The sequence below is a fragment of the Lissotriton vulgaris genome, chromosome 7 (genome assembly GCF_964263255.1).
Source record: "Lissotriton vulgaris chromosome 7, aLisVul1.2, whole genome shotgun sequence".
NCBI classification, from domain to species: domain Eukaryota; kingdom Metazoa; phylum Chordata; class Amphibia; order Caudata; family Salamandridae; genus Lissotriton; species Lissotriton vulgaris.
Genome location: NC_141695.1, coordinates 7755821 through 7779509, shown reverse-complemented (window position 1 = coordinate 7779509; position 23689 = coordinate 7755821). Strand labels below are relative to the sequence as shown.

The 23689-nt window shown below is 45.5% G+C and overlaps 1 protein-coding gene across 1 annotated transcript in view; it reads right to left on the bottom strand.

The window, feature by feature from the left end:
- The window catches only part of LOC147700488 (butyrophilin subfamily 2 member A1-like), a 134603-nt gene extending 115695 nt beyond the window's left edge, over nt 1-18908 (bottom strand). The window contains exon 1 of the mRNA XM_086928430.1: nt 18774-18908. Within this exon, the coding sequence (XP_086784556.1) occupies nt 18774-18908 (135 nt within the window). The remainder of the gene's footprint in view (nt 1-18773) is intronic.
- Between the last annotated feature and the right edge of the window lie 4781 nt (nt 18909-23689).

Below are 23689 nucleotides of genomic sequence, written 5' to 3'. Positions count from 1 at the left end.
TGACCCTTTTTTGGCAAAGTGCTAAGCTGTTGTTTTTTTAACCTTAGCTCTGCCAGCACCTAGGGACACCTAGCAACCCTATACATTTTTGAAAACTAGGCACCTAGGGAAATCCAGAATAGGGTGACTTGACTGCCTCCCACCAGGTTCTGTTACCAAGAAACGCTTGCAAACCTTAAGAACTGTCAAATAAAGAACATTTTCCACACATTTCTGCGGTGGAAAGTTCTGGAATCTGCATGGATCCACAAATTTCCACTCACTCCGCGTACCCCAAAGTCTTACAAGAAAAATAGTACCTCACTTGTGTGGGGAGGCCTTGCGCCTATGACAGGAAACGTTGCAAAACGCAAAGTGCTCACACCTCAATTTAGCAGTGCAAAATGAACCTTTTTGGGAAAAACGCCTAGCTGTAGTTTTTGAACCCAGCTCTGCCGGCACCTAAGGAAACCTATCAAAACCCAGGGAAATCCACGATGGGGTGACTTGACTGCCTCCCATCAGGTTCTGTTACCCAGAATCCCTTGCAAACCTAAACAACTGTAAAAAAAAAAAAAACTTTTCCCCACATTTCTGTGGTGGAAGATTCTGGAATCTGCATGGATCCACAAATGTTCATGCACCCCGTGTTCCCCAAACTCTTGTGAGAAAAATAGTACCTCACTTGTGTGGGTCAGCAGACAGGAAATGGCACAAAACGGAACGTGGTCACACCTCAATTTCGCAGTGAAAAATTACCCTAGCTGAGTTTTGTGAATCCTAGCTCTAACGGGCACCTAGGGAAACCTAACAAACCCACACATTTCTGAAAAGTAGACAACCGGGGAGCTTCCAGGGAGGTATGGCTTGCGTGGATCTCCCAATGTTTCCTTACCCAGAATCCCTTGCAAACCACAATTTTAGCTGAAAAAAATCCCTTTTTTCACACATTTTTGGAGTTTTTTGGGCACATTTTAATTAGGGTGGGAACTGCCCAAAACAGGCATGCTCATGCCACCACCCCAATTAAAATTTGGCCAAAAAAGTCCCTGCTGTCTAGTGGGCTTTTTCCATCCTGGAGGGCAGATTGGGGGCTACAGCCTCATCTGCCCTCCAGGGGGGGCAGGAAGGCTATTATTTTAATGGGGGTGGTGGTATGAGCATGCCCGTTTTTGGAGCCCCCATCCTAATTAAAATTCGCCCCCAAAAAATCCCTGGCATCTAGTGGGTTTTTTGCCCCCGCGGAGTGGAAGATTGGGAGCTAAGGCCCCCATCTGCCCTCCAGGGGGGGGGGGAAAGTCCACTAGATGCCAGGGAGTTTTTTCGGCAAATTTTACTTAGGGTGGGGGCTGCCCCAAATGTGCATGCCAATACCCCCACCCTAATTAACATTTGCCCCAAAAATCCCTGGTATCTAGTGGGCTTTTTGCACCCCCCTGGGGGGCATATTGGAGTCTACTGCCCCATCTGCCATCCAGAGGGGTAGGAAGGCTGTTTTTTGTGGGGGCGGGGTGGGGGCATGGGCATACCCGTTTTGGGAGCCCCCACCCTAATTCAAATTTGGCCCAAAAAAATCCCTGCTGTCTAGTGGGCTTTTTGCCCCCCGACGGGCCAAATTGGGGCTAATGCCCCCATTTGCCTCCCAAGGGGGCAGAAAGTTTTTTGGGAAATTTTATTTAGGGAGGGGGCTGCCCAAAACGGGCATGCCAATGCCCCTACCCTAATTAAAATGTGCACAAAAAAATCCCTGGCGTCTAGTGGGCTTTCGGCCCCCCCCCCCCCCCTGGGGAGGGCAGATTGGGGGCTACTGCCCCATCTGCCCCAGGGGGAGCAGGAAGGCTGTTATTTTTGTGGGGAATGGGTGGGGACATGGGCATGCCTATTTTGGGAGCCCCTACCCTAATTCACATTTGCCCCCAAAAAATCCCTTGCGTCTAGTGGGCTGTTTGCCCCAGCAGTGGGGGAAATTGAGGGCTAATGTCCCCATCTGCCCCCCAGGGGGGGCAGAAAGTCCACTATATGCCAGGGAGTTTTTTGGCCAAATTTTAATGAGGGTGGGGGCTGCACCCACCCTAATTAAAATATGCCCATGAAATCCCTGGCATCTACTGGGCTTTTTGCCCCCTGGGGGGCATATAGAAAGTCTGTCATTTTTGTGGGGCATAGGTGGGGGCATGGGCATGCCCATATTGGGCAGCCGCCACCACAAATTCTAATTAAAAAAAAGAATCCCTGACGTATAGTGGGCTTCTTGCCCCCCTGGGGGGGCAGATTGTGGGCTACTGCCCCCAACTGCCTCCCAGGGGTGCCAGAAAGGCTGTAAATGTTGTGGGGTGGGGGCATGAACATGCCCTTTATGGACAACACCCACCCTAATAAATGATGCGGCAAAAACATATATCACTGGGGTCTAGTGGGCTTTTTGCCTCCCCTGGGGGACGATTGGGGCTACTGCCCCCATCTGCCCCCCCAGGGGGGCAAAACGACTAAATCACACCAAGAAAATATGGGGGGAGCAAAATCCCTTGCCCAAGGGGCCGGTCTCCCCTCCCAGGTGTCTAGTGGGTCGATCCCTGCTTGGGGATCGCCCTCCTGGGGTGATGCTCATAAAGCTATGCAAAATCAAGGGCCTCCAATGCTAAAAGCGATGATCTTCCCATATAGACCCAACAGGCCCCTACGCTCAGCCCAAGATCATCTGGCCACAGTCCACAGAATCAAAAAAGCCCGAACTGGAGAACGTCGCTTCTCGGTTACAGCGGCTACCACCTGGAATGCTCTGCCATCTCATCTTCGTTCCGAAACTAATCATATGAAATTTCGAAAGCTTCTTAAAACGCATCTCTTTCCGCAATAACTATCCTCCCTACCACCGGCCTCCACCCCCAGAGGTTCTGCAATCTCAGCGCTGGGACGCTCACGGGCAGCCATGCGCTATACGAAAACCCAAATTTCATTTCATTTCATTTCATGCCCAACCAGGGATCCACTGGGGAGGGGTACCATTGGAAAGGGCAGATCCTCTTTGCATACAAACCAGGGTGGGCCTTGGGAGCTGGGGAAGCTCTTCTCCAGCTCCAGAGGTCAAAGGGGGGAAATAGAAATCCCTCTGCTGTCTGCAGCAGAGGGATTTCGTGCCCTGTCCTCATGACGGAAGGGTTCCGTCATGAGCACAGGGGCACCGATGCTAACGACAGAACCATTCCGTAATGAGCATTGAAGGGGCTAAAGTACTACAATATGCTATTCACAAACCCATTACTTTTCACAAACTGCACTTCTTACTACAACCAAAAAAGGACCCAAAATAGCAGTAAATTTCTCCAACTCAGAGCAAGAGTAAGTCTAGCACCACACATGGCCAACCACTATCACTCAAATGATGCGATACCCCCAATGTGTGAGGAACGTCTCCAACCCACACTCTGGTTCAAATAATTTTAATAATTCAAAAAAAGGAATCCAATATGATTCAATGAATTTTCCTTTTATTTCATTTCAAATGTTCCCATTCATCTTTGAACATTTTTTTTTCGTTCTTTTATTATTTGTGATTTTTTAATTCATACATGCCCAATACATTTCGGGCTATGCCCTTTATCAGGGGTCATTCTTATATACATAAAAGAAACTTTAACTCAGTAAGAATCCATTTGAACTTTCCACAAACTTTTGTTTACTGCATTGTCTTTCCTTTTTTTGCTTGTCAACAAACCTTCCAGTGTATTCGTTTTTACTTTGTTTATGGCTTCTTATAGAAATTGATTTGGGTAACCTCTTTGTTTTAATTTTTCTACCATAATTGTAAGACTATTATTAAATAACCAATCATTGGATGAAAAAGGTTTCAGTCTTAGCATTTGTGAATATGGTAAGTGCTTTTTGAGTGATGATCGATAAAAGCTTGAGTAATGTAACAAATGATTGTGATCCGTTGGTTGGGTGAAGATGCTGGTTATTAACTGGTTGTTTGGCTTGGTAATTTGAACATCCAGGAATGTAATGGTATGCATACTGATTGTTGAAATACATCCAATTCTGTTATCCACTGCGTTCAACTTTTCAATAGCTCATAATAAATCTTCCTTAGATCCTTTCTACAATAAAAAAGATCATCTATGTACCCTTTGTACATTATGAGTGGTCAATCCATTCTTGATTACTCAAAATGTTATCCAGTTTGAATATGAAACATAAACAAATTAGCATATGATGGGCAGCACAATTTCCCATGGATGTTCCTGAGAGTTGAGTGTAATACTCATCTTGCCACTTGAAGTAACTATGGTAAAGGGTAAAATGTAATAGTTCCATAAGGAACACTTTCGGGTCTTGAGTTTTCTCAGAATGTACCAGAAACTATACCACCGCTTGCAAACCGAGATTGTGGGGGATTGATGTGTATAATGATTTTACGTCTATAGTGTATAAGATTACTTTTTCAAATGATTCCAATTTTGTGTTTGCTATGACGTTCTATGACTGGGTCAAGGGACACTGCCGAACTGCAAACAAATCGCGGAGCTCTTTACGGATAAGACTATTAATATTGAAACTGAATTACGCTCTGCCCTTGATCACCTGTGGATCAGTCCATTGAACACCCTCCTTCCACCATGATGGATAGCATTGACCCTGCGCAGCTCTACCTCCCCAAAAACAATGCATCCTGGACTATTTTCCAAACCTTGGATGAATACATTAAACGCAAAATGCTGTTGACTCTGAAACCTTCCAATCACTACAACACCCCCCTGCCATCGAACCTTTTCCCAGAAGTTAGACTCTCCTTACTAACACTTTGGACTACGATCGTCAATGCATCACTTCGGCAAGGTGCTATTCCGGATTGCCTAAAATCTGGTCAAGTTACCCTGATCTAAAGAAACCATCTGCTGATTCCTCAGAGCTTCATAATTTTTACCCAATCCCTAACATCCCCACCTTGGCAAAGCGCATGGAGAAATGTGTGCTCGCCCACCTCTGTAACCACATCGATCATTTTACCAACTCCTGCATCAATGCCAATCTCGTTACTGCCCTGGCCATAGTACAGAATCTGCGTTAACTTACATTGTCGATGATGCGCTAAGAATGTTGGACCATAATGAGTCATGCCTACTGATCCTTCTTGACCTTTCATCAGCATTTGATATGTGTGTTTGCATTTTATTTATAGGGCTGTCTGGGCCTGTACTTAACTGGTTCTCCTCATTCCTTCATAACAGATCCGAAAGCTTCAAGGTGAACCAGTCCCTTTCTCATCCTTCTCAGGTCATGCTGGGGGTCCACGGAGTTCATTGCTCTCACCCACGCCCTTCAACCTGTTCATGGAGCCTCTGACAGAAATTCTAAAATCATCCAGCACGCACTATCACATGTACACAGATGATACCCAATTATACCTGAAGATCGCCTCCCCGGAGGACATCTGGTCCCTCAACTAAGTCCTACTGAAAACACAAAGCTGGTTGACACGTAACCACTTGAAGCTAAATGCTTTCAAAATGGAATTCCTCCTAATCGCACCACACAAGCAATCTCCGGTCATGGAACAATTGTTGAATCAGCTTACTGCTCTAAATTGTAGGTCACACCTCGTTGATTTCGCAACCTCTCTGGGAATATGCTAAACAAAAGTCTGAACATGCAGAAGCATATCAGTTCCCTCACCAAAGGAGCAAACTTTCACCTCCGCATCTTAAGGAAACTTATGCCTTTTTTCCCTGCTCATGACCTAAAGGTTGTGGTGCAAGCCTTAGTGATCTCAAAGCTGGACTATGGCATTGCAACCTTTTGTGTCTTTCCTAGTGCGAAGACGACTCCCCTTAGGGTTGCCCTCAACTCTGCTGCTAAGCTCTTTACAGGCACTAAAAAATACAACCACTTATCTCCAGACCTGTTATCCCTGACCTGGCTTCCATATGAAGCTTGGATACAGTTAAAAATTGCATGCATGGCACACAAAGCCATTCACTTCAAAACCCTGCTATACCTCCCTCAAAAACTGGAACTCTCATGTGGTTCGAGAGCCTCCAGAAGTGCCAGAACCCTATTGCTCAAACCACAAAAATTCAAGAAAAGGAAAACCTACAATCGAGCCTTCTCAGGTATGCACCGAGGACTAGGAACTCCCCACCTGCGAAGTCAGGGTGAATCCTTCCACTGTCCTCTTCAAAAAGAAAGTCAAAGTGTTCTTGATTAAAAAACCTGCCTCAGAATGGCTATTTCCTTGGATATTGTATTGAGGTCACACTCCCAGGTTTGTGGCCCAGCTGCCAGGGCTCCTGAAAATGCCTGGCTTTACATGACTGTGAATCTTTTGCTTTGTTGGTTCTGTTTTGATGCCTGTTCACAAAGAGAATTGGGAGTGGCCCAAGGATGCTGGTATAACCAGGGGTGCCAGTGCAGAATTCATAGTCGAGTGCACATCTTTAGTCTTGAAAGAAAACTTGGTTTTATTTAAGGAGGACTTATATTTACAACGCAAGGGGACCAGCATGGTGCTACTTGCGCCCCAAGTCTAGCTTGTTCCTATGTGGGGTTCTTTGTGTCCAGACACATATTTAATGAATCAGCACCATTCTATGGAAACGTGTCTCATTGGCATAGGTTCATAGATGACATCTGGTTCATATGGACTGGATCAGAAGAATTATTAGCAGAATCTCTAACTTGGCTCAACCTTGGTGATGCCAACTTGAAGTTTATAGAACATCATAGAAATAACATGGTTAGCTTTCTGGATTTAAATATCAAACATGTAGAGGAGAAACTGATGGTGGAACTTTATTCTAGACCCACCGATAAGAATACAGCGCTACATTATTCAAGTTACCACCCAAGGTCACAAAAGGACAACATACCGTTTGGACAGTTTCTTCGTCTTCCACAAAACTGTTCCTCTCTTGATGACTTTTACAAACATGGTGACATCTTAAAACAAAAATTAAAAGACAGGGGCTATCCTAAGAGGTTTGCAAACCACTCTTTCAAGAGAGCCAGATTCTACAACAGGGAGAGAATGTTGGAGAATTCTCAAGTTAAGCATAATAAGAACAACAACATCTCGAATAAAATTGTTTTGTCAGTCAATTTTTTAGCATTAGTAACAGAATGAAGAAATATAATCAATTCTAATTGGGGACTCCTAAATGATAATGAATTCCCCCAATGATAACCTGCGAAAAAATGTTGTCCATACATATCAGAACCAGGAGGATGCAAACAGCAAAATTTAGAGGGTAAACATGCCATAGGCAACTATAAATGTGGATTGTACAGTTGTTGTGAACAATGCATTGAAACGAAAAGTTTGACGCTTAATAAACAAACGATTTTAGCCAAAGAACTGAATAACTGTAGGAGATAAAATTTGGTGTATCTTTTGATATGTCCATGCGGACTGGGTTATGTTGGCGAGACGGGCCGTGAATTCAGGACCCGCCTCACGGAGCATAAATCAGCTATTAAGAACAAGAAACCCAATGCCCCCCTTGCGGACCACTTCATGTCATTGAATTACACACATGATGACATCAGGTGGTCTATATTTCGTGTAGCAAACGAGGTGGGGATATGATGACTAAACGGAAACATGTAAGGTAAGGACCGGTTTGAATACTAAAGAGGATTGGGAACGGCTTATTAGTTGGAAGTTTCGAGCAGAATAAGACTAGATTAATATGTGTAGCCTCATATCAGTTGTGGGATCTAGTATTTTTGGCTAGGTCCATCTATATTTCTGTGTACCCTGGGTGATTGACATTGAAGGAGTGGCCGTCCGGCCGACCTTTGCCCTTGATGGCGTATTCCCTGTATATCAAGTCTTGTTTTATTTAGACGGTTCATGACTTTATTAACTTCATAATATTATAGGCAGGATAAGCAACAGTTAGATATATCCTTTCTCTAATTTCCATACTACATATTAACATAACTCTGGTTTGATGAACACGAGTTGAGTAATGGTTGAATTTAACGCTTACAATGTCCCAAGTAATCTCTGTGGAAGATTACATTTAGTTCATCTTATATACTGTACACCTAAGTTTCTTGGTTTATCTATTCGGTAGATTTCTTAAGTGCTCGTTTGTATACAGACAGGGTAATGACTATACACGGTACATACACCCTGGTGGTTATTATCAGCGACCTAAGATATTACGGGGTTTGCTATTAGTCGATCTTGGGTATTTAAAAACCATCCCCCGCGTGCATTGACGAGAGTGCTGCCAGACCTCGCGCGGCCGTGTAAGATAAAGGATTATGCCAGGTGTTGTTAATTCTAAACACAGGCAATGAATATGAAATCCGTTGCGGTCGGGGGCATTCCGTTATATGTGCCCGGTCGATGACTACGTATTACCAGAGAACGCGGCCCGCACAATCCCCAGGTGCGCGCATATTGGGCGAGACCCTCGTAGACCAATAGGGATTGTTCGAGTAAGGTAAATACTGACCTCGGTATATTCATTTAGCTTCTCTGTATCTGGGTTCCTGGGAAAGAAAGACTCTACTGCACTACGCTTTGGCTTAACAAGACCCGTTTGATAACCGTTTTTAATCTTATGGGACCGGCCCACGTTTATGGTGAAAATCCCATGTCGTTTCAGGTACGCCATATATCCAGATCAATGCTAATTCAATAGATTGAACATGCCAATAGTCATTTAATATTAGACTATTCTGTCTTCTAGAGGAAGTTTTAAAAAATAACCCCAACTTGAAACTCACGGGGGGAAGTTGGATACTTCCCCACCCATGTTATCTGAAAATTTGCCTGAAGATTTGAAAACAGCATTTATGGATATGCTATAACAACAGCCTACAGGTACTTATCAGCTTAAAATTAGGCATGTTTTATAGAAAATAAGAGAACAAGATTTTTTTGTCTCAATCATGAATCGTAATAAGGATCTTATTACTACAGATGACCTTACATTACAGATATCAACATTGGGACTGTTATTAGAAAAATCAGACTCACAAATTGGACCCATTAAGACCCCCTATGGGAGATATGTAGATTATTATCAATATTCTTGGGGAAGCTAGAAGATTGTTTATATTACGGCCTTCTGTACATTCTGATGTGTTCCTAGTTTTGTGGGGCAACATGATGTTTTGGAACACAGGAGTGCAATATATGGCCATTGTACATTAGGAAGAATGTTAATGGTTTGGATGTATGAGCAGCAAATGTCAGAATCTCATTTAGGATATTCTATGCAATGTCATATACAATAGATGCTGTATATGTTTAAATATAAGTTGTATCTTAAAGAGGGTTACATTGAATGTTTAGCATTTTTTCCTATTATTGTGGTTTAACAAAATGTATTGCATGTGCTGATAATCAAAGATAACATTTTTGGGGTTAGATAAAATGGGCTAGATTGGTCTAGTAGAGATGTATGTAACTCTTGAGGATGTGGCATTGATATTTGTTTTTTGTTGTTTTCCTTAGTGGGATTAACTTGGATAAAAGAGACAAATTATCATTTCTGTCTTGAGAAAGGTGGAGCATATCAAGCCATTACACCGAAACGCTTCGACGCAAATAGATACAAATTAAATTGGAGGAACTTTGAGGGTGTCATTATTGATACGAGCCTGACACATTGCTCAGATTCTAATCGGATTAACTACTTAGAATGTTTCTGAATTGATGCACTTTATATCTTTGTCTCTTTTTTTAACCCTTTCGATGCTCAAGACAGAACGGTTCCGTCATGAGCAGGAACCGTTCTGTCATGACCACACCTGTTAGACCTGGCACCTTGGCGTGAGTCTCCCTTCCACTTTTTGCTGATGTGCCTCCGATGTTTTGTTGGTTTTCCGATACTCAGGGCACTGCGCCACGGCTGACCCGTGCCGCAGTGCAAGTGCTCCCTACTGTAAATTGTACATGCGATTGGTATCCATGATTGGTGCATTGGATTTACTGTTAGTCCCTAGTAACGCGCACTAGAGAGTGCCGGGGCTTGTAGATGCCAATACTGCTGGTGGGCCTGCAGCGCTGGTTGCGCCACCCATCGAAGCAACCGTAAAGATATGTTTGGGAACTGCGACCACAGAACCCGCGTGCGGTCTCGTACTGTCACGCTAGCTGGGCAAGTGCACCCACTTGCCAGCCCCTGAACCTTCCCTTGACTACATATTAGTCACCCCTATGGTAGACCTGCGGGCAGGGTGCATTGTAGGTGTAAGGTAGGACAAGCCCTGATGTGTGTGGCATGTCCTAGTAGTGACTTACAACCAAAACCGTATTTCACTATTGAAGGCTACCTGTTCCATTAGGCCAGACTGAGCTGCTGGAATTATTACACCCTATAATCCCCGCAGGCTCAAGGAGCATGGTAGCGAGTCATGTTTAGTATGCCTGAACTCAGGATGATAAAATATTTCTTGTAGTCAAGTTTATTTTGGTATCCTGGGTTTGCAAATGCTACTTTTAGAAAGTTAGCATTTGCTTGCCTAACCATTTCAGTCCGCCTCTGCTGGTATGTGTATCTGACTGTCTGGGATGTGTGAGTGACAGGGCTGGGGGGATGACAGGGGGTGAAAGCGCAGATTATACCTTAGTGGGAGGTAGGAGTGGCTCTTGACTCTGGATCTTGCTGTGCTCTGCCACCACAATGCTGGCTCCACCCTCCTGGGGAGCGACTGATGACTCAGCCGACATCTGGCCCAGGAAGGGCGAAGCCCCATCAACAAGGTACTCTGGCTACCCCTGTCCGCACAATGCTGGCTCCACCTCCTGTGGGGCGTCTGATGCGCCTGCCCCTCACACTGAAAGCAGAAGCCGGAGTACACCCTCCAGAGTACTCAAGGACTGAAAGTGGCTATGCAAAGGCCCCCCTGGCCTGCGAGAACAAAATAAATGCCGTATAAAAGAAGGAGCCCTGCTCCTTGAAAGTTAGATCCAGTTTGGGCTACAGAAGGGACTCTGCCCAACGAGAAGGACCGTGAGCGACTGATGACTCAGCCGACATCTGGCCCAGGAAGGGCGAAGCCCCATCAACAAGGTACTCTGGCTACCCCTGTCCGCACAATGCTGGCTCCACCTCCTGAGGGGCGTCTGATGCGCCTGCCCCTCACACTGAAAGCAGAAGCCAGAGTACACCCTCCAGAGTACTCAAGGACTGAAAGTGGCTATGCAAAGGCCCCCCTGGCCTGCAAGAACAAAAGAAATGCCGTATAAAAGAAGGAGCCCTGCTCCTTGAAAGTTAGATCCAGTTTGGGCTACAGAAGGGACTCTGCCCGACGAGAAGGACCGTGAAGGACAAGGAAGAGTGCTGGCTCTTGCCTGTGTCTAGGTGCCTTGCTGCCGAAGGAGAGGAAAAAGGAAAGACTACGAGAAGACTTTTGCTTTACAAGACTTTGTGCCAAACTCTGCTGAAACGATCTCCAAGGGCTTGCTCTGAACTTGCCCCCTGACCAGCGCCCCAGGAACAGTGGGCGCTACACCCTGAAAGAAAGCGACTGTGGGTGCTGCTTATCGCCGCAGTACCGACGGAGGAATCTCCTCCAAGGCAACGACATCCACCCGACCACCGTGACCGGGGCCCAAAGCAAATGCGAAAGCAAAGCGAGGTCCAGCCGCCGCTGGACCGAACACCGTGACCGCACCTGCACCGGGAGCCCGAGAGCAAAGCGAAGGAGGACCCGTCCGGTCCGAGCTCTCGAGTTGACTGCGCCACGAGCAGCCAATCCACTTGCGAGGACAGACAGTTGCCCTGTGAGAGTCCGCTGGGTCGGTAACTTGCCCGACAGCTCAGCTGTGAGCGCACAGCTGCACCGGCACTTGGCTGGGTACGTCCTGCACTTGAGGACCGTACTGCCACTTGCCGTCCCCGCACAGCCGCCGCCTACAGGGACGGAGCGAACGACGAGGAAAGGACCCTGCCGCCACAGAGCACCGCTGCCCCGGACGACCCGTGACCTGCTCGGCTGAGAGCCGCAACGAACAGCGACCCCGGGAAGGCAACGCGACATGGGACAGCTCCCCTGGAAGCCGTCCACTCCACAAGAACTTTGTTGAACCGGCCAGAAGGCCTGAAAGAACACTTATTGCTCAAAAGAACTGTGGCAACTTGAACTAAGTAACTTGGAAACGCTATTTGAAAGTCTAATAACTGTATTCAATTACCTGCTTGAAGTTTATATAAAGAGATATATTTTCAACGAATACAGTTTGGTCTCATTGGTGGGTTGGTTGTGACGGTGTAATATTGCAAGTGTTTAACCCTATGTGCCCCAAAGATTAGCCTACGACTGCTTAAGCCACACTACCTAGAGGGTAAGCAGAGGTTGTCTGGAAGGTAACCCTCAGCCCTGACGAGGAAGAGAGAGTCCCTGCTTGTCGCTAGTGTCGCCACTGCGCCAACTAGAGTCTCCCCCTTCCTACAACACCCATTTACATTAGGGCCCAGCACCGGGGGTAAATCGGCACCGCACGGATGAGGTTAAATACTTTTATTTATGATCTTTTAGCCTTTGATGTATGTTGAGAAAATATTTTTTATCATTTTGTTCTTTCATTGCTTATGTGCTTCATTGCTTATGTGAATGATTAATACATTATATTTGCATTTTTGAATGTTGTTTTTTGATAATCATTTTTTGCTATGTATTCTTATGTGAATTTCTGACATTTGATGCTGGTTTGGATGAAGTACGGATGAAATTAAGACATTAATTAGCAGCATTCACCCAAGGGGTCGTTCCTTTTCTTCACATTGACCGTCTTTATCCCTCTTGATGTATAAACTGTGAAGTGGCTGATACCCTCGGTGGTCATGTTCGGGCTATAGAAAACTTTCTAAATAAAAAATAAATAAATTTGTGATAATATACAGATGTTTGACCAGTTTGTAATGCGAACATTAACACTAAATCCTGCGTGGGCTGCTCATTCTGCTCAACCACAATTGGCTACAGTGGGCATCAGCCCATGAATACTAAATGCAGTCATAGGTAGGGTTCACACCAGATGGGAGGAGCCCCCCTCTGTGTTGCACCAAAAAGTCAGCTTGAAGCGGTGTTTTCCAATACGGAACTGCAGGAAAAACACACATACTAACAATCTACTTGCAGACCGGGACGGCTTCCCCTGTGTAAGACTGCACAACTTGGGGTCCATTCTTTACTGGAGTATATACCAGAACACACGGTACCCCTTCACTAGCTAGTTTGCCAGAAGTGCTAAAACTGATCCAAAATTAATATGGGGCAGCACCTGCCCTAGATTTGGGGCTGAAACTGATGGGCAATTTTGCCGCAGTACCCGCCATAAAGTTAAGTAACGTAAAGGGGGAGGCGGCAGCGTTTACAAACCAGCGTCCAAGGGATATGACTTTAAGAAAACAGGAGCTCAAATGACCTAAAATTATCGAACAAACCTATGCGATATTAGGAAGAGATAATTTGGAACCATACCTGGTAAACCAAAGCCAAAGAGTCCTTCTGAAAAGGATAACTTTAAGCAAGCACCCGAGTCCTCAATATAAAAGAAGTGGGATAATAAGAAAAACAAAGACAAAACGAAATTGCAGGGTGGGTCTCCTCAACAGGTAGCTGCTGAGAAACGCCTTAACCTATGTAACCGTGATAATATTAGACCACCTGACAGGTATCAGGATACTGATATACGTTTTTCTAGTTTCTTTCAGGAGTCATTCAAAAAACGCTCAGAGAGAGGTGGATGGTCCGAGCGCATGTAAGAGGAGTATGTGAAACCGAAGAAGGACTCACAACGCTCATCTGACTACATCATCAAACCGGAATACAAACCTAAAACATCCAATCCTTAATTCAAAAAGAACAACAGCTGGACTTAAGTTCAAGCATGCCGCAGATATTGAGGACACTGCTTCTGAGCGGGATTATATCGGTTTTAAATATTTAGATTAATAGAGTTCAACAAAGAGGGAAAGCTCTTACATGCATGTTATAAAGGGATTACTGCCATTTCCTATTTTTACGTGGTGGGGGTCTTTATGTCAAATTACTAAAGATAACTAATAAACATACACAGATGTTGTCGCAATAGCTAGGAGCTCACAAAATACACTTAGAGCACAGTATAAATTACAGTGTTTGCCTAGTCTAAGGTGTTGCTAATGTAGATCCATAGGGAACCTAGTTATGAGGGCATACTTTCAATACTTTTCGTACATTTTTCCCTGTTTGGTTACCTTATGTCTTCATATTTTCCATACTATGTATGCTTTCTATTTAAAAACGGAATCAGTGGAAAACCCCTTTTTTCTGAGGTAATATATAATATATATATATATTTATTATTTCCCCATAGAGAAGATACCCCACTAAAGCGAATGATATCGAGTTAAGGCTTTGACCCGACGCCAAGCCCCAAAAACCTATTTGACTGCAGAAATACGTATTTTTATTCCTGTTTAGTAAGTATCTCTATGATCAAAATACAATAAAAATTGAGACCTATATATGGATTGATATAAAAACCGTAATTTACATCTTAGCAACATTCTTTTCTAGCGGTTTTCTTGTTTTCATCCAAGCCTTGTCATCATCAGTCCTCTTTATCCAGGTTACCAAAACATAAATGTAATATGAATTGAAAACAACTTTTTAGACGCTTTATTAGTAACTCATGCAAGGACCATTATGAGCAGATAACATCGAGATGGTTTGCTAAACGCTAATTGTAGGATGTTGTAAACAATTGGGCCTTTGAAAATACTATTTAAAATCTGTTGTTTTTTCTTTTCTTTACATTCGTTTCTATACTTAAGTTATCTGTCTAGAGGTATTATTTGGCAAATAGTGTGTATTTAATTCTTGTGTGATAACCTCTCTGTTTGCACTTTGTATTTGTATTTAGTAGCAACACACAAATAGATTGGATGACTACGTTGACACTAGGATTTGTAAGTACATAGTTGTATATAGATCTATGAGTTTATGAAGTAAATGGTTGTGTTGTAATATTTTGCCCAAAGGTAATATCAGACATTTATATAATGGAAGATGGGATGTGTATTATCAATATAGAATTAGAGTTCTTCCAAATGTAAGGAGAAACTAGCCTTGTATACAATGTTGATATATAAATAATCTGCGATTTTGATAAATTTAAAGTATTGCCCAATTTTCTAGGTGTGTAGGTATATGTATAATATAGAGTAGTAACCTATGTTTTTTAATGTCATTTTTTCATGTTCCACTTAGCTTTTGTGCAATAGACGGTCTCCGGATGAAGGCAGTTTTTGCCGAAACGCGCGTAGCTTCCATCTACCGCATTGCTGCCATCAATTATTTATCAACTGTATTATCTGTTGTTTCAAGACCGAAATTATTACAGTTATATTTGAATTTGTCATATGTCTTGTCATGATGGTTAAGGATGTATAGGGTTTAGTACCTTTCTCTCTTTATATTTATTGACATTATATATTCAACTGTTTTATATGAAATGAGTTACAACAAAATAAAAATGAAACCTTTGTATAAATATTTATCAAAATGAGTTATAATTATCATTAAAATTATAAATATATTTTCTCAAATATATGATAGTTTGGGTCTATTTGTGGAACATTATGGGGTCAATTTAGATTCGGGAAACAAATCCGTACGACGATTCGTATTCGGAGCCGTTTCCGTACGAATCCGACAAATCCGTCCGAATTGCGTAGTACGATCCGTAGGTAAAAAATACGTCTGAATCATTACGAACCGTACGAAAAATTAGGTTAAATCCGTACGACATAGAGCCGCACAGTGAACCGTAGGATTCGTAAACATGGCGTACGACCCGCCAAGTACGATCCGGACCGGGAAATGAGTACGGGATTCGTACGGTAAACGTCACGTATGGTCAATTCGTACGGAGAGCAACACTATCACATATGAACCGTACCCCTAAAATCAAGGGGTGTACGCATGGGGTGTACGCACTATGCAACTACGACCTTGGGGGTTACGAACCGTAGCCCTAGGCAATGTACACCTACAATCATGGGGTGTACGCATGGGGACATACGCACCGTACCCCTGAAATCCAGGGGTGTATGCACCGTACCCCGATGCACCGTACCCCTGCAATCATGGGGTGTACGCACCGTACCCGGGGAAGGGGTCCGTTTCGTACGCATTTCGAGTAGTAATCTGCTTTTACGGACGCTTTAAGCACCCGTAGGAAAAGAGTCATGCGGAGCGTTGTCGATACGAATGGTACTTGATGGGTCAGAAAATGCTGCTTCGATCCGTATGAACATTGTGTACTGTGCGTTCCGAGTGCGATCTGTACGGATTATTGAGTCGTACGGTCTTTGGTACGATTCGTATGGAGAAATGCTTTGTGTACACATCGTACTACATCGTACGTACGGGTACGGTTCTGCATATGAATCGTACGGGAAAAAAGCTCTGTACGGCTATTCGGAGGGCATTTTACCGAAACGGAATCGGCCCCAATGTGTGACTTTGTGTATTGAATTTTCACCTAGAATATTTTGGTGTTTAAAATAAATGCTTGCTAAATATTTTTTCCTCTTTTTGCAACATACAATATTTTATTATTCCTTATATTTGAATCCTTACATTTTATCAAGTATTAATGTGATGTTTGTACATTACGGTTTTAATTAACTGTATAATAAAGTAATGACTCAGTGTCTAAGTTTACATTTCTCAAACTGCAGAGCTGGTCCCAAACAACGGAGAAGAAAAATATGATACCAACGACCTAGAAGAACATCTGATTAAAAGCACACAACAAAAGAAGGTGGTGGCAACATGGTATTCTCTAATCATGGATAATTCAGAAAAGGCATAAAGCATATCTAACTCTCTGTAGGGAGAAATACTGCTGGATGCGAATCTCATTCGTCTATGGCAAGTATCCTTTTGAGTATTATACAGCATAGGTTAAACTAGCATATGTTACCTTACGTCAATAACTATCACAAAGAGACCCAGGTGTGAATAATAGGAGAGTGGTCAATAAACTAATCTGATAATTATTGGCTATATATGAACAGGGCAGTGGTGGGCAGATTTTATGGGATTTAATCTGCCTCTACGATAAACACAGATAAATCAATAGCTCACGGATGGATAAATGGGACAAGATGGTTTTTAGATTCAATATTACAATTCACCGAAAGGATTACCTCATATCTGAAAGCCTCAAAGTGCTTGGTGTATGTAATAAAGTGGGAATCTTCATGGAGTCAGATGTAGGTTCCAAGTAAGTATCTATTGATGTTAAGTTACAGGAAGTATAGGTGAGCCAAGATGGTAAATAAGTTGTGAAGTATGCCCCACCAGGAGCTGTCCTCCTGGAAGCTCAGCCTTCAATCACCAACTGAATCACATCCCCTTAGCAAACATTCTATGACATATGTAACATTCCACACACACACAAGCTGGAAAGCAGGAGAAGAAAGAGGACAGAGCAGAAGAGAAACATTCACCTTACTACATATCCCCCTTCTTTACAGTACCTGCCACCTTTTATGTAAGGCCTTCATACCCAATTTAAGGGTCTCACAGGGTTCCATCATATTTTTTCTGTTGTCAACATCTATATAAACCCTTACCAGAGCTCATTGTATCATTCAAGCTCACCTTTTTACAGCTATGATGAAGAGATGCAAATAATACTAAAAATAGATGGCCCGAAACATAATTGCAAATCAATACCTGAGCAGTGCCTCAGTACCTTACATGCTTAGATAATCAACAACCACCGAAAGCTCAGGACCACCGAGATAGAGATCAGGACCTGTAGATAATGGCACAATCACCAGACTAACGGCAAATGGACAAGGAACTCTATACTCTGCCAACTACATCAAGAGAAGTAAGAAACGTAGGAGTGACCATGGATTCAGACCTATCCTTGATAACACGTGTCAAGAAGGTAAAATAGAGCTCCTTCTACATAAAGGAAATACTGTGAAGCATCTTCTCATTCCTTGGATACCAACAAATGTGACAATCTGTCCTCACACTCGTCATCTCTGACTTTGACGGGTCTATACATTTGCATCCCCATATGTATCTGTAGTGACTGAGTCCACACGAGCTTGTAGTACACTGGAGGTTTATTGCAGTATATAGACCCCGGTAGGAAACATACAACCAGCTTTGTCAGTTCTCTCCCTTCACTGCTCCATGCGTTCTATTTTACATCATAGTTGTGGAACATTGACACAAGTGTCCAAGGCAGCAGAAAAGGGACAGCAGACATCTAACATCCCAGCCCAACACATCTTTTCCTTTAAATGAAGAAGACAAAGGTATTACTATTTTTATGACTACAGATACCTATAAATGAATGAGAACAATAAATATAATACAACTTAACATCTAACTAAATTATTCACAAATAAAATCTGTCAACTTCTTTGGCTTCCTTATCCTACTTCCCACCCTACTCTCCAAGGGAATGGATAAGGATTTTTCCTCCCAACCCTCCAACCTGGAAGTAGAAGTAACTGCCCATCATCTACACAGATGGCATGAAAATGTGGGAAGGAAGCTACTCTCCTCTCTACCCCTGGAGCAATGCCACCTTCTCCTCAATGTTGTCTCCCAGCTTTAGATCCATTATTTGTGGTTTCATCTAGCAACCAACTGGACTTTAAAAGACTGTCCAAACTTGACTTAGCATGCCCAATCTCAACTTTATGTAAAGAAATTTGTCCCATGTGCCAAATTTTCCCATCACTCAACACCACTGAGTTGCATAAAGCGTTTTCAAATTGCAAAGTTTGGAAACCTTCCTCCTGATTTCCCACCCGATCTCCAATGCGAACACTAACATCCTTACACTTGTTCTTTTTATCATAATACAATTTACTTTTGCTTTTGGCTTTAAGCAACTGTTCTTTGATGGCTAAAGGAGTCCATTCACTCTTCTTAGTACACTTCATCCTACCCACATTGGCCTTAGTATAAGGAGTTCTAACCTCATAATCTCAAATGGGCTGAATCCTGCCACACATGGTGTAATCCTGTATGACCACACTGTTTTCCAAATCTCCTTTATCCAGCAAACTTTAGCCTCTTTGGTTAACTGTATTGCGTTCTTGAGCACTCTATTAAAGAGCTCAACAGCGCCGTTACCGTCTGGATGGTAAATAGACGTAGTTATGTGCATGACTCCATTTCTTCTCAAAAATTCCCTGAATGTCTTTGAACAGAACTGAGGACCATTGTCAGTTAACACTGTCCTTGGTAAACCTTCCCTTAACAATTACTTGTCATGGTGTGGCCTGGAGGGGAATGGAGCAGGACGCGCTTTGCTTGCTCTCCAGTGCCCTGAGTCCTATTGGATATCATCAAACACTTGACAAAGCGGACAAGCAATAGTGGGGGTGCCTGGCGGACTGACCTTGCCATGTGGGTGTTGTCAGTGGGCTGAGAGCCACCTTCTCGCTGACTGCCCGGGGCTTGGCGCTTGGCCTGGGAGTCCGGCCACTATCTTGAGCTGAGGTCTCTGTCCCTTCTGCTGAAGACGGTGAAGAGAGGGTCTGTCGCTGTAGCCAAGTGACTGCCCGCCGAGACCTACAGCGCAGAGCTCACACCCTGCTGAGAGGTCCCGGGGCCTGGTGCTGCTACCGGTGGGTTAGAGAGCCCGGGCTCACCTGGTTCTGGATTTCAGCGGGGATAGGCCCACAACGCCTCCTGGCTTGAGGGGGTGAGGTACCCCGCGAGAAGCTGAGGTTGGTGGTACAGACCTGAGTTGCGAGGGCTAGGGCTGGCCCTGGCCGCCTTTGGTTTGGTGAGCTCAGTGTGACTCGCAGCGCGGCCGGACTTTGCACCACCAGCCTCCGGAGGTGTGGCCCTGCGGAGGCCCCCGGGACCTGGCGATCAGGGCCGGACTTGGGAACCACAACCAGCACTGGCAAAGTGCTCGACCAGCCCCCCTCCCCACTCGGGGGGGGGGGGGGGGGGTTGGAGGTGCCGCAAGCTCTTTGCCGAACCGGTTTTTGGACGATTTTGGTACATGGCCGAGTATGCTGCAAAAACGGCCCTGTATCAGAAACGGCCCCCAAGGGCCCAAAATCGGCCCCCACCCATGCGGCGCACCGGGGGATTGCCCGGTGCCTGCTATGGCCAGTCCAGCCCTGCTGGCGATTGGTCCAGCAGAGGAGGCTCCCATCTGGCGCCGTTGCATATTTCCTGGAAACCCCCTGGCCCTCCAAGCAACTAACAGGAAACAGGTATGGGCTGGGGGGGCACGATTCCCCTCCACCGATTCCTGCACCGCAGGTGAATTTGGCAGTTGTGATCAGCTGCAGGGAGGCTGAGTTGTGTGAGAATGCAATAGTGCTGCTGGGCCCAGGGGCGAGCTGCATCTGGTCTACAGGCCTAGGCAGCTTTGAAGAGCCAAAGCCCCCATTTGCTCCATGGCCAGACTGGGAACCACAACCGACCCTGGTAAAGTGCTCGGTGGGCTCCCCCCTCCCCACTCGGGGGAGGTTGGAGGTGCCGCCGAGCTCTTTGCCAGGGTTGTTTTTCGGCCGATTTTGCATCTATGCTGCAAAAAAGGCCCTGTATCAAAAACCGTTACAGCCACCCATGCAGTGCATCGTCGGATTGTCCGGTACCCGCTATGGCCAGTCCGGCCCTGCTTGGCTCTACCTGCTGCCACAGACTCTGCCGTCTTAGCTTGCCTGGATCACCCCGCTGGTGGAATAGTGGGGGCTTTTGTAACAAGTGCCTAGTAGGAGGAGTACCTCTCTAGCTCATCCAACTTCTCCCTCACACCGCCCTTGGGACTATATTCTTGTAGGCCTGCAGCTGCAATTTTTTAACACCGTGGGCAACTGCCACGCTAGACCTTTGCCCTGGGGCTCTCGGAACGCAGAGTTTTCAGTTCCACGACACTTGATGAAGTTTCCCTTCGGAAGAGGGGGTCCAGTTGGAGATGAAGCGGGCAAGGCAAGAGCTGGCACAGGATGCATAAAGCCCAGTACAACAGAACCGCTTGAGGGGCTTTGCTTTTGCCCAGCGGAGGGTGCTTGAGAGAAGATTGCCCCCTGGGTCCCAGTCTTTGGACTGGCTGAAGACCCTTGACACTGCATACTGGTGGGCCCTGAACTCCATCGATATGGTGGACCTGAGCCGGGGAGGACATCATGGCTGGCTCTTCTTCTCCATGAGAACTGAGGCACCAAGAACTCTGGGACAGTAAACCTTGGGCAACAGGCTCTGGCCTGCCCTCTCCCTCACTATCTCTGCTAGAGGTTCTACTCTTAAGGGCTCGGCACAATACCCGCGGGCACACACCCACCATGCTACCATCAAAATCTTCAAAACAAAATCCAATGACATCTCTCTGGTCTAAAGTATCTGCTACATATCCTGGAGAGGTCAGAGCCCCCCCGGGTGACGACAATGGAACCCTCAACCACAGCACCAATCACACAAGGCTACATGGACCTCTTCATACACGAAATCCACTCAGATATTTGTTTTCTCAAAGAAGAGTTCAAAGCTGGTCTGAAGGATATACGCAAAGATGTCTCTTAGATCGGAGAGCGGGTAGACTATCTCAAACGCACCGTGGATGGCCGATCGGAAGACCAAGAAGCCTGTGGTGCCGGGTTACAGCCCTTGAAGACCAGAACATTAAAATCCAAACCTAGCAGAAAGACATGGAAAACAGGAGCCGGTGTTACAACCTTTTGCATTCAGGGGTCTCCAGGGGTACAGAGGAAACGGATATCCTCTCATACATGGCGGATCTCCTCCATGCGATTCAAGGAGACGAGGATGCTTCCCCGTCTCTGGGTAAGGCTCACCTTGGGCTGCAGCACCAGGTAAGGAAAACTCAGTGCCTGACATCCTGACTAGAGTGCCTGCACTTCTTCTCTGAGAAAGAAGCGATAATGCAGGCTGCTAGGATCAAACCTAGCGTAACCTTTCAAGGTCACTCGGTACAACTCTATCAGGATTTATCCCCCATCACACTGCGGAAGAGATGAGACTTTAAGCCGATTACTGACAAGCAGCGTGAATTGGGCATTTAATATCAGTGGGGCATCCTTTTGCCCTCCTCTTCCTGTGGAAGGGTAACTGCAGGTCAGTGAGATCTCTGTCGGAGGAGCACTGCCTGTTGGGCCTCCGTGTTCACTCAGACAGCCGAGCTGGTTCCCGATCCCTGCTCCGGCTGGAGCGGACCGTCACCCAGTCTGGACCTCAGTCAAGCCTAAACACCTGATAAATGGCAAACAGAAACATCCACACAAGAACAAAACAGGACATTATACACCACCTCCGCAGCCTTGGGGGCGGATCATACCCCGTACGGTTGATGATGAGCTCTCCTTGAACTTTCGCTTTCTTCATTTGGTCAGCTGCCACTCAATATCACCACCATCCAATGACTCACTGCTGTGTCTTCAAACTTGATGGGCCCACGGGGCCTGGAGGGCTTTCCCCCATTGAATCTTGAGAGACCCCTTGCCTCCCCTTGGATGGCCACCTCCCGATGACCGACTCTCCAGGAGGATGACCCCTTTGCAGAGCTTGAAGTAAATGTGCTGGCTCCCATGACGAGTAGAGGTCACTGTTGGGCCCTGTTGGCCCCCTCTTGATTTTTATTGTGTTTTTTATCCCTTTCAGGTCAAGTTGAAGTGGAGGTGGGGTCTGTCATGCTGTTGCTCCCCGCCCTGCCCACACTTGCCGGGAGGTCTGCGGGCCATGTGGTAGCACTGGATATACAGGGACTTTACCCTTTTCTGGGGATGGGAGGGGTGGTCTCACCAGGACTCGAGTCGGGGGTCCACGGGGTGGACTGAGTCCCCCCACTCATTTCACAGGGTGGACGTCGTCCCCCCTGCCAAGAAGCTGGGACCCACAGAAATATGCTGAGCGTGTCCCGGTGTAATTTTCAGACAACGGGACACGTTCCGCACGTGACGTCATGAGGTCATTTGCATATTGTCCGCCCCCCACTTCTTTTTATAGGGCTTGTGCCCTGGGTCTCACCATTTCCTATCTTAGGGCACTGGAATATCTACTGAAGTGGGCCCATTCTTGGGGGTATTACCCACTCAAAGCTTTGCACGCACAGGCATTAATGGTGGGTGGAATTAAATTGTTATCTCTGAACGTGCAGGACCTAATACCCCCAAATAAGCACAAAGAAATATGTCACTATATACTGCACCGTGACCCCAATGTCCTACTGCAGGATACCCAGCTGTTGAGGGAAGACTGTCCACGCATGGCACACCCGAAATATCCTAAATGCCACTGGGCGTTCACTACTATGAAAACTCTTAGGGTGGGCATGATGAGTAAGGCGCGTTTCTACACTTCAGTAGTTAGGGTGGTGCGGGATATGGAAGGCTTCTACCTTGCACTACATCTTATCCTAGGGCAACGCAAGCTTACTATTCTCAATATAAATATGCAAAGCACATCTCAAGATGCCTATCTTAGCCCGGTCTTCAAAGAACAATTGGAGGGGGTGAAGGGCGACATCTTAGTGTGTGGGGATTTTAATTTGGTATGGGACCCCAACTTGGATCGTAGTGGAGTCACATTCCAAAGTACGGGAGCCATGTCGCAGCATCTCAAACTTGGGGCTAGTGGATATATGGCGATATATGCACCCAGATACAAGGGACTATTCCTTTTAATCTTATTTACATGACTCCTATTCCCGCATCGACCACGGTCTGGTCACCTAATCTCTCCT